The following is a 14,184-nucleotide window of genomic DNA, read 5'->3' on the forward strand; positions in this document are numbered from 1 at the left end:
GGGAAGCCTCCATCCTGATAGCAGGAACATCGATTTCTCCTTCTGGTAATTTTTTCCCTTCCTCTTCCCTCCTGTGGCCTCTTACCTCTTCTTCTCACCTGCCTTTTGCCTCCCCCTGGTGTCCCTCCTCCTTCCCCTTATCGCCTGGTCCACTCTCCTCTCCTATCAGATTCATTCCTCTCCAATCCTTTATCTTTCGAACTCAGCTGGCTTCACCTATCACCTTCTTGCTATCCTCCTTTCCGCCCCCCCCCCACCTTTGTATTCTGGCACCTTCCCCTTTCCTTTTCATTCCTTTTGAAGGGTCTCAGCCCAGAACGCCGACTATTTATTTATTTCCAGACCTGCTGAGTTTCTCCAGCTTTTTGTGTGTGTGTTGCATTGGATTTCCAGCATTTGCAGACTTTCTCGTATTCATCATAAGGTTAATGCTTGTTGCTGGGGCCCTATTTCAGAACAACTTTCTGTTTCTGTTTTAGATTTCCAACACCTGCAGTTTAGTTTTGATTTACATCAGAAACTTGTTTTACGCATGGATGATATCCCAACCACTGTAATTCTTAAAAGAAAACATTGTGGGTATATGCACATGATTTTTTAAATGGCAGATGAGGCTCCCCATGGGACACATGGTTGGACCTGCTTCCACCCTGTCACAATAGGTTTGTCAGTGGAAATCCCACTCAGACCAGCAATAGTTTTCCACCATACTGCTGGCAAAGTTACTGGGAGAACTCTGAGCAATGTTTCTGTCATGGGCCCATATGTTACCAATGTACTGTGGACACTTGATGCCAAAACCAAATCATCCAGTAATCGTACTCACTGATGGATTATTTCCAAACATCTGCTTCTCACAGTTAAGCCCTATGAACGGATGAATCTTGCAGAGCTAAAGGAAGCAGAGGATGAGTTTGATGAAGAGGACGAACGTGCTATTGAAATGTACAGGTTAGCATGATCAACTTTAAATAGCTGCAACACTGTCGGGATTTATCCACCAGGGTATCTGCAGATCAATGTCTATTAATATTCCTTACACTTCCTTACCGTTCCTTGAGTACTCTATGATGTTTTAAAAGGCTCAAAGAGAATTTGTGAGGATTAGGAGCAAGGTAGCCAATTTAAAACACATAACTTTACTCTCAATCTACTTTAAGTGTTTGGAAAGAACTTCACCTGCTGGGAATCCTTTTTTAAGATCCAGACAGTATTCACCACACATCATCATTCGAAGGCACTGACAACTGACGGCCCCTTCTCCTTCAGTCCTGATAATCCCATTCACCGTTCTCCTACTACAGTGAGCATGGCAACCCAGGATAACAACACTAACACCTGATGGGAAGTGAGATCTCCGGCCACTCACACTCCACTCCATCTGCTGCTAACCTGAAGCCTGTTCTGACCCAGTTACCTGAACTATTATCCCTGTACATAGCAGCCATGCTAATGAGGAATTAATGTTCAACGGAGTTTTAATTCTGGCAGCAGTGTGGTTGATGTAATAATGATTATGATCACAAATATAAAAACTATATAATGGGAGTTACTTTAGGAGGGATTAAGGAACTAATTAAGAAGAGATACGAACATGAACATGTAAAAAAATATTGCAACAGCAAATTATTTCTATTTCCACAAAAATATTGAGAATGTAGGGGAATTAAGGGTTATGGGGAAAAGGCAGGTAGGTGGAGATGAGTCCATGGCCAGATCAGCCATGATCTTATTGAATGGCAGAGCAGGCTCGACGGGCCAGATGGCCGACTCCTGCTCCTATTTCTTATTGTTCTTATGTACATGGAGGGATGCAGCAAGAATATCCTGGATATACTTACACTGAACTTGGTGTCCATTGATCTGGTCAAACATTGGGGTTGAGAGATACTAACCACAAAAAAAAATTTCTATCTTGTCCTTACAGCCCGAGGATATATTTTCTGCTGTGCCGTACAGTGACACATCATAGTGGCCACTGCCAGCAACATGCTCCTTCCATAGGAATTACTATATCACTCAAATTCAAGACAGTCTATGCCCTTAAGCTTGAACAGGAAGCAGACCATTATTTAATTAGCTGTACAGCATGGAGTAGACTTTTTCAGCTCTTCAAACCACGCCGCCCCAGCAACCCTACAACCAAGATTAACCCTAACCTAATCACGGGACAGTTCACAATGACCAATTCCTACCTGGGACATCTTTGAGCTCTGGGAGGAAACCGGAGCATCCACGGAAAACCCACGCACTCTACGGGGAGGACACACAGAAACTCCTCACAGAACAGTGCCGGAATTGAACTCTGAACTCCGGAACACGCTGAGCTGTAATAGTGTCACACGAGCCATTACGTTACCGTGGTGTCCAAATTATATCAGCACAATGGGACCTATCATTTGGGTAGTTAAAATGAAAGGTTTATAGAGTAAGATTAGGGAAATGGGAACTGTGGTTGTGATTTATTTTTGCAGGTACGTGTTCCATGCTGAAAGTAGCTCACCTTTGTATTTTAGATGCCAGAGAATGGCAGACTGGCAGGCTGTACAGAGAAAAAGTAGATTTGGTGAGTTGGCTGAACTCCAAGGAAATGAGTATGTTAAACAAATTACTTATGCAGGAGAAGATATATGGGTCGTTCTCCACCTTTATAGACCTGGGTACGTAGTCAATCAATCCTCAGTCATTTCAGTTATGCTACCAACTTACAAAGTTTTCACATGCAACAAACATTCAACTATAAATTAAAAGGTATAAGAATATTTTTATTCAATCAGGAAAAGAATACCAATATTTTACAATGCTTCAAATGACAGAATGTTACTATTAGATCAAGGATAATATTTTATTGTTGAATATTAATGATTTGGAATTTTTTTAAAGGTCATACTTACATATAAAACAGAAAATGATGGAAATACTCAATTGTAGGCAACACTGGTACAAAAGAAATAGAGTTAATATTTTAAGTTAATGGCCTTTTATCAGAAATGCTAGAGATAAATGGATTTCAATGTGCAGTGAAGGCGAGAAGGAGGGAGGAAAGGAAGAAAGGTCTGTAAGGCATGCAGGGTGTGAGTTATTATAGTGCAAGATAAAAGAAGATAGTATGTAATGTGAATAGAAGAAGCAAAATTATTATCTGAAAGAACTAAAAGTAAATAATTCTGAAAATCATACAATGTGATTATCCAAAATTGTTGAGCTCACTAATAAATACATGAGGAGTGAATGAGCTTAATTGGAAAAAGCGGTCCTGTTCTTTGAGTTTATGCTGCATTTTACTGGAATTGCAGAGAAGGGTTGGGAGCAATATTGGAATAAAAAGATGTTTGGGGTGTTGCTTGCAGAAGATGTTACCTTGAAATGCGTTGTGGAACATTTCTTCAGTGGAATATGCGGTGAAGTAAACAGAATAAATGGTCAATCTATAAAAGTTAGATTTCTATAATGCCAAAAAGAATTATTGATTAGAACAATGTGACCTCTAAAATAAAATCAATTTTGAAATAGCACATTATTTAGTTTGTTTAGCAAAGCTTAAGAGATGTGTATCCTCAAAAACAACGCTAATATAATTGCCAAAAGGTTATCCTGTCCTTTTTATTAAATATTACAAAATACACTGAAATAGCTTCATTGTCAATAGTTGCACAAGTACTGCAAGTTTGTGACTATTTTTTCAAGTTAGTTTTTGTCTTGCTTTTTTGAACAGTTCATGCATTCAGAAAGACCATTTAATTTTGACATTTTATCTTTCTCTCTACCTCATTCCTATTTGCTGCTGCAGGTTTTATGTCATATATTGTCCAACATTAATGAAACAAGCCACATATTTCCAACACAGGAAATAAATGTTACCATGTTTTGGAGATGATGGTAATTTTACATTTTCTCTTCCTAACTTCAAGAATACCACCTGCAAGCATAAAAATTTCCATGTCTCTCCAGGGAAGGAGGCACCTGTACAGAAGAGGCTGTTTGCACCTGAACTGGAGGGGGACTAATATCCTAGCAGAAAGGTTTGCTAGTGCTGAACGGGGGAAGGGGGGTTAAACAAGAGTTGCAGGGATACAGGAACCAGACTGTCAGAACAGTGCAGAGATTGTGGAGACAGATATTGCTAAGAACTCAAACAAAGTCAGGAATCAAAAGGCTAAGCATGGTGTGACTAATGTTCTGAGTTGCATATTGCAGGAAAGGCAGATGAGTTCAGGGCATGGATCAACACATGGAATTCTGATACTATAGTCATTAGTAAGACTTGGTTGCAGGAGGGGCAGGACTGGCAGCTCAATATTCTGGAGTTCCATTATTTTGGATGCGACAGAGTGGGATGGATTAAAGGGGGAGAGATGGCGTTGCAAGTCGGGAAAGTACCACGCCAGTGCTCAGTCAGAACTGACTAGAGAACTCATCTAGTGAGTCTTTATAGGTGAAACTGAGGATAAGAAATGTATGAATACGTTAATGAGGCTATATTATAGACCACCCAACAGTCTGCAGGATTTAGAGGAAGAAATAATTTGAAAGATCTGCAGTCTGTTGCAAGAAACATATGGCTGTTATAGTAGGTGATTTTAACTTTCCACATATTGACTGGGACTCCCATACTGTAAAAGGACTTGATGGATAGAGTTTGTCAAATTTGTTCAGGAAAGTTTCCTAAATCAGTACATAGAGGTCGAAATGAGAGTGTGTGGGATGCTTGATCTGCTATTATGGAATGAGACAGGGCAGGTGACAGAAATTTGTGCAGAGGAATACTTTGCATCTTGTGATCATGATGCTATTGGTTTTCAAGAAAATATGGAAAAAAATAGATGTGGTCCACAGTTAATATTCTAAATTGGAGAAAGAGCAATTATGATGGTTCGGAAAAGATCTGGCAAATGTGGACTGGGACAGGCTGTTTTGTGGCAAAGGTGTACTTGATAAGTGAGAGGCCTTCAAAAGCGAAATTTTGAGAGTGCAAAGCTTGTATGTGCCTGTCAGAATAAAACATAAAATAACAGTTTTGGGAACCTTGGTTTTCAAGAGATATTGATGCCCTGGTTTAAACAAAAGGAAGTGCATAGTAGATATAGGCAGGTAGGAACAAATGAAGTAATTATAGAAGTGCCAGAGAACACTCAAGAAAGAAATAAGGAGGGCTAAAAGAAGGCATTAGTTTGACCTAGCAGACAAGACGAAGGAGAATCATAAGGGATTCTACAGATGTGTTAAGAGCAAGGGACAAAATTGGTTCAGAATGGTAATCTATATATGGAGCCAAAAAAAATGGGGGAGATTTTAGGTGGATGTTTTGCAACTGTATTTACTTGGGAGATGGACGCAGAGTCTATAGAAGCAAGGCAAAGCACCAGTGAGTTAATGGACCCTGTACAGAGGGCAGTTGAGACAAATTAGGGTGGAAAAATCCCCAGGGCCTGACAAGGCATTTCCTCAGACCCCTTGGGAGGCAAGTGCAGAAATTGCAGGGGCACTTAACAGATATTTAAATTATTCTTAGCAACAGGTGAGGTACCGGAGGATTGGAGGAAAACTCATGTTCCACTGTTTAAGAAAGGCTCTGAAAATAAACCAGAAAATTGTAGGCTGATGAGCTTGACATCAGTTGTGGGAACATTATTAGAAGGTATTTTAAGGGACCGCCAATTACCACCCCCCCCATAGGAGTATTTGGATAGGCATGGACTGATTAGGGATAGTTAGCATAGCTTCATGCATAGTAGGCAGGTCATGTCTAACCAATCTTAAAGAGTTTTTCGAGGAAGATACCAGGAAAGCTGATGAAAGAAAGGCAGTTGATGTCGTCTACATGAACATTTGGCAAGATCCCGCATTGCAGGTTGGTCACGAAGGTTTAGTTGCTTGGCATTCAAGATGAGGTAGTAAGTTGGATTAGACTTTGGCTTTGTGGGAGAAGCCAGAGAGTGGTACTAGATGGTTGCCTGTGACTAGTGGAGTGCCGCAGGGATCGGTGCTGGGTCCATTGCTCTTTGTCATCTCTATCAATGATCTGGATGATAATGTGGTTAACTGGATCAGCAAATCAGTGGATGATATCAAGAATGGAGGTATAGCGGACAGCAAGCAAAACTACCAGAGCTTGCAGCGATATGCGGACCAGCCAGAAAAATGGGCTGAAAAATGGCAGATGGAATTTAATGTAGACAAGTGCACAGTGTTGCATTTTGGAAGGACTAACAGGATAGTTGTTACACAGTAAACAGTAGGTCACTGAGGAGAACAAAGGGATCTGAGAATCCAGACCATACCTCATTGAAACTGGCATCACAGATAGATAGGTTCTTAAAGAAAACTTTTGGCACATTGGCCTGCATAATTCAAAGTATTGAGTACTGGAGATGGGATGATATGTTGAAGTTATATCAGACATTGGTGAGGCCTAATATGGAGTATTGTGTACAGTTTTGGTCACCTACCCACAGGAAAGATGTAAATATGGTTGAAAGAATACAGAGAATAGGTTAGGACTTTATTCCTTGGAACATAGAAGATTGAGGGGAGATTTGATAAAGTGATACAAAATTATGAGGGGTACAGATAGGATAAATGCAGGCAGGCTTTTTCCACCGAGCTTGGGTGGGACTACAACTAGAGGCCAATGGGTTAAAGATGAAAGGTGAAAAGTTTAAGTGGAACATGAGGGGAAACTTTTTCACTCAGAGAGCAGTGAGAGTGTGGAGCGAGTTACCAGAACAAGTGGTGCATGCAAGCTCAATTTCAATGCTTAAGAAAAGTCTGGAAAGGTACATGGATGGGAGGGATATCGAGGGCTGTGGTCCAGGAGCAGGTCAATGGGACTAGGCAGTTTAAATGGTTCAGCAAAGACTAGATAGGCCAAAGGGCCTGTTTCTGTGCTGTACTTTTCTATGATTCTATGACTCTCAACTCTGTTTGGTGGAACAGCGGATCTGCTGCAAAGAACGTAAATGGATTCAAAATTGGCTCGTCACTGGGGTCAGAGGGTGATAACAGGTGGAGTATATTCTGCCTGGAGCTTGGTGACTAGCAGTGTTCCATAGGGATCTGTTCTGAATTCCCTGCTCTATGTGAGTTTTATAAGTAACTTGGATAGATGATTGGAAGTGTGAATTAGTCAGTTTGCAGATGATACGAATGTTGGTGTTGTGGATAGTATAGAAGATTGTCGTAGGTTAGATTTGGGCTGAAAAGTGGCAGATGGAGTTCAATTCAGAAAAGTGTGAAGTGACACACTTTGGAACGTCAAACTTCAAGGCAGAGTACAAGGTTAATGGCATAATTCTTAGCAGTGTGGAGGAACATAGAGATCTTGGCTCAAAGTCCATAGGTCACTCAAAGTTGCCACACAGATTGATAAGGTCTTTAAGAAGTTGTATGTTGCGATGGCCTTTATTAGTCAGGGAATAGAAAACAATAGCCACATGGTAATGTTGCAGCTCTACAAGACTGTTTAGACTACACTGGGAGTATGGTGTTCAGTCTGGCTGCCTCATTGTAGGAAGAATGTGGTGCAGATTAGATTTACCACAATGTTGCCTGGATTGGAGAACAATGTTTTATGTGGAAATGTTGAGTGAGCTAGAGCTTTTTTCTCTGGAGCAAAGGAACATGAAAGGCAACTTGATAGAGGTGTAAAGATGATAAGATGCATAGATAAGATGGACAGCCAGCACTTTTTCCCTAGAGGGCAGCAATACATAATACCAGAAGACATTCTTTTAAGGTGAGTGGAGGAAAATCTAGGGGAGAAGTCAGAAAAAGGTTTTTCATATAGAGAATGGTAAATGCAGAAGAGGGTGGTGATACAGACTGAAATGTTCAGGACAGTTAGGAGATATACTCATGGATGAAAGAAAAATTGAGAGTTATGTGCTATGTGTGGGCACGTGGCCAAGTGGTTAAGGCATTAGACTAGCGACCTGAAGGTCGTGAGTTCGAGCCCCAGCCGAGGGAATGTGTTGTGTCCTTGAGCAAGGCACTTAATCACACATTGCTCTGCGATGACACTGGTGCCAAGCTGTATGAGTTATAATGCCCTTCTCTTGGAAAACATTGGTGTTGTGGAGAGGGGAGACTTGCAGCATGGGCAACTGCTGGTCTTCCATACAACCTTGCCCAGGCCTGCGCCCTGGAGAGTGAAGACTTTCCAGGCACAGATCCATGGTCTTGCAAGACTAACGGATGCCTAAAAAAAAAAGGAGTGAAGGATTAGAATGATTGTGGAGTAGATTAAAAGGTTGGCAAAGATATGCTGTTCTGTACTGTTTTATGTTCTATGTAACCAGTTGACATAATAACCTTCTTTTCAAGAACAGGACATGGTGTTGATGAGTACTGTATCTAATGTTCTAACAAAGTTCCTGGCTTGCAATGTAGACTTAGGCTCTAAATACAAGAGAAGTATATCCTGCTGTGTAGAGCTCGAATTTGCCACTGAAGTACCAAAAAACCTGTGCTCCTTATGCATGCCCTCTCGTGCAATTTGAAATGATTTGGTTGGAGTTAATAAGGGTGAATTTATCTGGAGTTCTATTTTACTGAACAGAAGGATTATTTTTTCTGTAATTGAGAATTTGCACATGCCAATATCAGGATCCTGAATTAGACATACTATTCTAAGTGCTATCACAGAAAGAGATTACCAGGGCGACAGAGGACTAGATTCAAGGATGTGGCCAAAGTTTCTTTGAAGGAGTGCCACATTTCCACTGACTCATGCCTATGACTGCTCAAAGTAGAGAAGAAACATTAGGAATGATATTAAGAACCTTAACACCATGCACCAAGAGCACATCGAAGACCTGCATCAATGATGAAGAAACCTCACAAGCTAACACACCTCCTACCACAGCACCAGAAGTGTGTATGATTTTCTCACTGGCTTCCACAAGGCAGTGTGGAACCCAAATCATCTTCAATCTCAAGGCACTATATTTTTAAAAAAAGAATGAATTTTTGTAAGTATAGATTTCCCTTGGCATATCATTTATAGCAATGGATATACTTCATGGCACTGTCATTACTGATAGGCTAGGAAATGTCAACATTCAATCAGGGATAAGGAGAAAAAGAGGTTTTACAAAAAAGGAAAAAGTACAAAGCAATACAAAAATAGAGATTAAAGAGAATACCCTAAATGATGTCAAGAAGCAAAAGATGGATTAAGTATTGGTAGAATTATTCCTAACTGAAGTTGATGGAATGAGCATACACTAATTAGTTTAGAGTCATGAATCAGGCATTTATCCAGTTGACCCTGGATTGAAGGAAGAGTTTGTGGGTGAACTTTATTGCATAGTTGTCACATCAGCCTGGAAATGTTAAACAAGAGAAGATCTGCAGATGCTGGAAATCCGAGCAACACACACAAAATGCTGGAGGAACACAGCAGGCCAGGAAGCATTTATGGGAAAAAAGTACAGTTGATGTTTTCGGCAAAACCCTTCGGCTTCTTTTCTCCAGTGTTACCTATCCACAGTATCGATTCCCGTGAGTGGCTCGTGATTCCAGTGAGTATCGATTCCTGTGAATGTCTCGTGATTCCTGTGAGTATCGATTCCCCGTGTCTCATCATTCCCGTATCGATTCCCGTGAGTGTCTTGTGATTCCCGTGTGTATCGACTCCCGTGAGTGTCCCATGACTTTGTTATCTGTGAGCGTCACATGATGGCATGTGCCACTGGTATAAAAAGGAGGACCGCCGATTGTTGGAGTCGTTTTGTTGGGGAGTTGCAGACAGAGGTTACGCAATTGTAAAGGGGGAGGGAGGGAGGGAGGGAGGGAGGGGGAGAGAGAGAGAGAGAGAGAGAGAGAGAGAGAGAGAGAGAGAGAGAGAGAGAGAGAGAGAGAGAAGAGTGCACGTTTCGAATGAACCCAAAGAATTGGGGTTAATCAACGGCATTCGGTGCATTTCGGGTGTGACTGACACTGGGTATAATCCATACGTGGCACGTACTTTTGTTAACCCTTAATGGTTTGGATGTTGTGTGGTGACCACTTCGGTGAAAAGTCAGTTACTTTGAGAAAACTCACTCTTTGTAGAAGGTACTTCTCGGCTGGGATCAGCGTCAATGGTTTCTTTGTTTCTTCAAGAATCACCTCAAACTGCTTTGTGAAGTCTCTCCGCTCACATATTTCATGAATCACTTGGACTTCTTAGACTACCACTTTAAGACTGTGCTTGAGTAAGATCTGTTAAAAATTGTCTGTAAATTTGACTGTTTGATAGCTATAGACGCATAACACTGTTAACTTCCGTTTACGTTAGTTGTTTGTTTACTTTTCTATGTTTTTGAGTAGAGGTTAATAAATTTCATCATTTATCTATAAAAACCCGACTTAATTCCATATCTATTGCTGCTGGTTCACACCAATCCTGCTGAAGGATTCCGGCCCAAAACACTGACTGTACTTTTTTCCATAGATGCTGCCTGGCCTGCTGAGTTCCTCCAGCATTTTGTGTCTGTTAGACAGGGGATGTTATCAGGTTATGTTGCATTATCAGGAAAAGAACCATTGCAGCTGACCAAACAAAAAAGATTTCTGTTATTTATGCCTCTGCATGCAGTGGCACTACAAGTGCCACTTAAGCATGGTCATGTATTGAATTTTTCAAAGACTAGACCCTGTTGAAATAATAATGGCAAAGATTCAATGTGAATTTCTGTACACAAAGGTTGAGAAGGTCACTTGCAGGCTCATTGTGAGAGCAGACCAAGAAAAAACAAAAATAATCTGTTCTTGTAGCAATTAAGAAGACAGTTAGAAATTCAGGAATACTTAACTTCCATCATGGCTTCAGACTCCATGTCTAAAAACATTACTCCAACCCTCTTGCACACTTAGAATAAGTTGAATAATTGTGAGATAAATGATAATGTCTTTTCACACAGCTAGACTTCTTTCATTAGGAGCACCAAGTTTTAAAGTCTCAGATATCACCAAAAATAACAGTATGATAACAACACATATCAAGTAAAATAATCCAGGAAGATGGGCAGAAAGATACATGTTCCAAATTGTGGATTGCTATATGTTGCTGGCAATTTGTGCTGTTCTCCCATTAACTTCACGAGGCATTTCATCCATAACCTTCCCACAATTTCTGTGAAGTGCCTGCATGAGCACATTAAATATCCATTAAACTTGCCACAGAAAGATCAATCTTCTAATTTGTGGCACAAGTATGCTTTTCAAACTGCATTTATTTTAATGACAGGAAGAAAGTTAGAAATGGCTGGTCTCTTATCTTCAAGATGTTAACTGCCAGTGAATTGCCCTTTCCTCCCCTTTCTCTCCATTTCTCAGCACAATCTCTCATTCCATTTCTGTATGTTTTCACTCTCAAAGCTTTAATTTGTGCAGTATATTTCATAATCTTCCTCTCTTTATGTCTCAAATCTTAAACCTCTTTGGTTGAGGAGATAAACCAAGATTTCAAGTGTCCTGTTGCCTACGTCATAGTAACCTCACACTTAGAAGTAGTGAAGGAACTATTTTGAGTAAAGCTTCCAGAACAAAGTCTAACTAAAGGTTCCCCAGCAAATTGCCATTTGAAATTTACCTGTTTGCGGAAAATATATGTAATTATGGAATCTAAGTTTCCAATCCCTTCAAAATATTTTGAACCTCAAGTGCTAAAAATAAAATCTAATTTATGTGACCAAACTTAACATAAAAATAGTCAGAAATGCAGAATTTGAATTCTAAAATACTGATATGTTCTAAAATTTTTTATAAGGGAAATGTAAAGTTATAATTTATTAGCGTTAACTTCACCTTTGCTCCCTGCTGTGTAATCAAGCTGATTGTTAGTTAGCCCAGTACAGTATTGCCTTGCTTTCTGTTTTATTTATATTTTAATAATATAGTAATCCACTGATTTTAATTTTACAATATTTTAAGATTCCTTTATTGTATTTTGCTTGATGAACCTATATACCATGCAATAACATTTTTTATAAAATAATTCTCCTGAATGTTATTTTTCATGTTACTGAATTTATTTCAATCTTCAGACACAGTGTTATCTTCCTCTGTTTAGAACATTGGTGTGCAGATGAATGCTCTTAGGTACCAAATTTCAAAAGTTGTTACTCAAGCACAATAAAAATCCTAAATTTGAAGGGAAGTAAGCGAGCTATGCGAATCTCTTATGGTCACCTCCTTAAAAACTAGCGAAGGAAGGTGAGGAATTGAATAAGACAGGAATTCTTCGGACTAAATCAGACATTGCATTTAGCATGATAATATTTCAAATTGCAGCACAGAAGAGAAACAGAAATTTAGTAGAATTATTGGAGGCATGGAGAAGTTTTAAAAAATGATCTGAAAATAGTGAAATAGAAAGAAAGGCTGAGAAGTTAACAAAATGAATTACAGAAGAATAAAACTGGGATCCACAAGACCTCTTCAGTAGTCAGAAAGGTGAGAAGAAGATGGCATAAATAATTGGAGAAGAATAAAAGGATCCTTGTCAAACATGTAATCGAACAAAGTATTTTCTGAATATTCAGACAAAACAAACATGCAGGCATCAAATTGAAAAGTAGAACTGTAGATAAACTATTTCATATTGTTACCTGTAACTAGTGGATTAATTCTATTGATTGAATTCATCCACAATTTACAGATCACAATATTAAATATTTTACTTACAGTTAGAGAGGTTCTTCTGATTGTATTCCATATTGCAGAGGGAGAGAGCCCATAAAAAATATTTACATAATTTTCAGAGATTAACTCCCATACCTTATTTACCTTTGCATATGTAAAACCAAATTTTAATATAATTAGAACTGAATAATCATGTTTTATTACTATTATTACTGCAGCATACCAATGTGTATTTTGCTCAACCATCACTTGGGCCAGCTCGCTAAGAAACATCCAGAAGCAAAATTCATGAAGGCTATTGCGAACATCTGTATTCCCAACTACCCAGACAAATATTTACCAACAATATTTGTGTATTTTGAGGGTGAAATTAAGGCCAGATTTATTGGAGTGGAATGTGGAACTCCAGATATGAAGTTGGAAGGTAAAATGTTTTAGCCATTAGCAATAATCTTTGTTCTCATACTATCAGTTAAGCAATATAGGAATGCATTTATGTTGTAAGCATCCTTCTCCTTTTTTGCCTTTATCCCTACTTCTGAAGCAATAATGCCTTATCAGAATATTGTTTTACTGACTGATAAAATGCTAAAACTTTAATTTGGGAGTCTCCATAATTAATTGTTGACAGACTGTTGGATGCTGGCGCATCATGTGCATGCACACACACATAATCTCCCAATAGTACCATATTCAGGTGCCTATTTTTCACTGAAAATTGTGAGGAGTCTTTGTCATATCAATCCCCTTGCTTGTATATCTAAAGAAGGCACAATTTGCCCCAATATTTAGATTATCATGAAATCATAGAAATTTACAGAATAGGGTAATTCAGCCCATTGTGTTACTCTTAATGAACAGTCATCTATTATCTCAGACTTCTGCTTTTGTTTTTTAATTGTATTAATTTACTATCCTCAAGATCAGCCCATTTTTTTAAGTTACAGTGCCTATAAAAAGTATTTAACCCCACCCCCCCACCCCTTGGAAGTTTCCATGTTTTGTTGTTTTACAACATTGAATCACAATGGATTTAATTTGGCTTTTCTCACGCTGATCAACAAAAAGACTCTTCTAGAAAATAAATTTCTACAAACTTGTCTAAATTTATTACAATTATTAAACATAAAATAATTGATTGCATAATTGCCTCTTTCAAGTCTGTATTTAGCACATGCACCATTAGCAGCAATTACAGCCTTGAGTCTGTGTGGATAGGTCTCTATCAGCTTGGCACATCTGGACACTGCAATTTTTTTTTCCCCATTCATCTTTACAAAACTGCTCAGGCTCTGCCAGATTGCATGGGGATGGTATGTGAACAGTCATTTTCAAGTCCAGCCACAAATTCTCAATTGGATTGAGATCTGGACTCTGACTTGGCCACTCCAGGACATTAACTTCGTTGTTTTTAAGTCATTCCTGTGTAGCTTGGCTTTATGCTTAGGGTTATTGTCTTACTGGAAAACAAATCTTCTTCCAAGTTGCAGCTCTCTTGCAGACTGCATCAGGTTTTCCTCCAGGATTTCCCGGTATTTTGCTGAATTCATTTTACCT

At 39.2% G+C, this 14,184-nt stretch overlaps 1 protein-coding gene across 1 annotated transcript in view; it reads left to right on the top strand.

The window, feature by feature from the left end:
- Positions 1-14,184, top strand: part of LOC134343421 (phosducin-like protein 2) — a 30,693-nt gene that overhangs the window by 5,919 nt on the left and 10,590 nt on the right. The window contains 3 exon segments of the mRNA XM_063042124.1: positions 861-951; positions 2,517-2,660; positions 12,846-13,051. Of these exon segments, the coding sequence (XP_062898194.1) occupies positions 861-951; positions 2,517-2,660; positions 12,846-13,051 (441 nt within the window).

The sequence above is a fragment of the Mobula hypostoma genome, chromosome 3 (assembly GCF_963921235.1).
Source record: "Mobula hypostoma chromosome 3, sMobHyp1.1, whole genome shotgun sequence".
NCBI classification, from domain to species: domain Eukaryota; kingdom Metazoa; phylum Chordata; class Chondrichthyes; order Myliobatiformes; family Myliobatidae; genus Mobula; species Mobula hypostoma.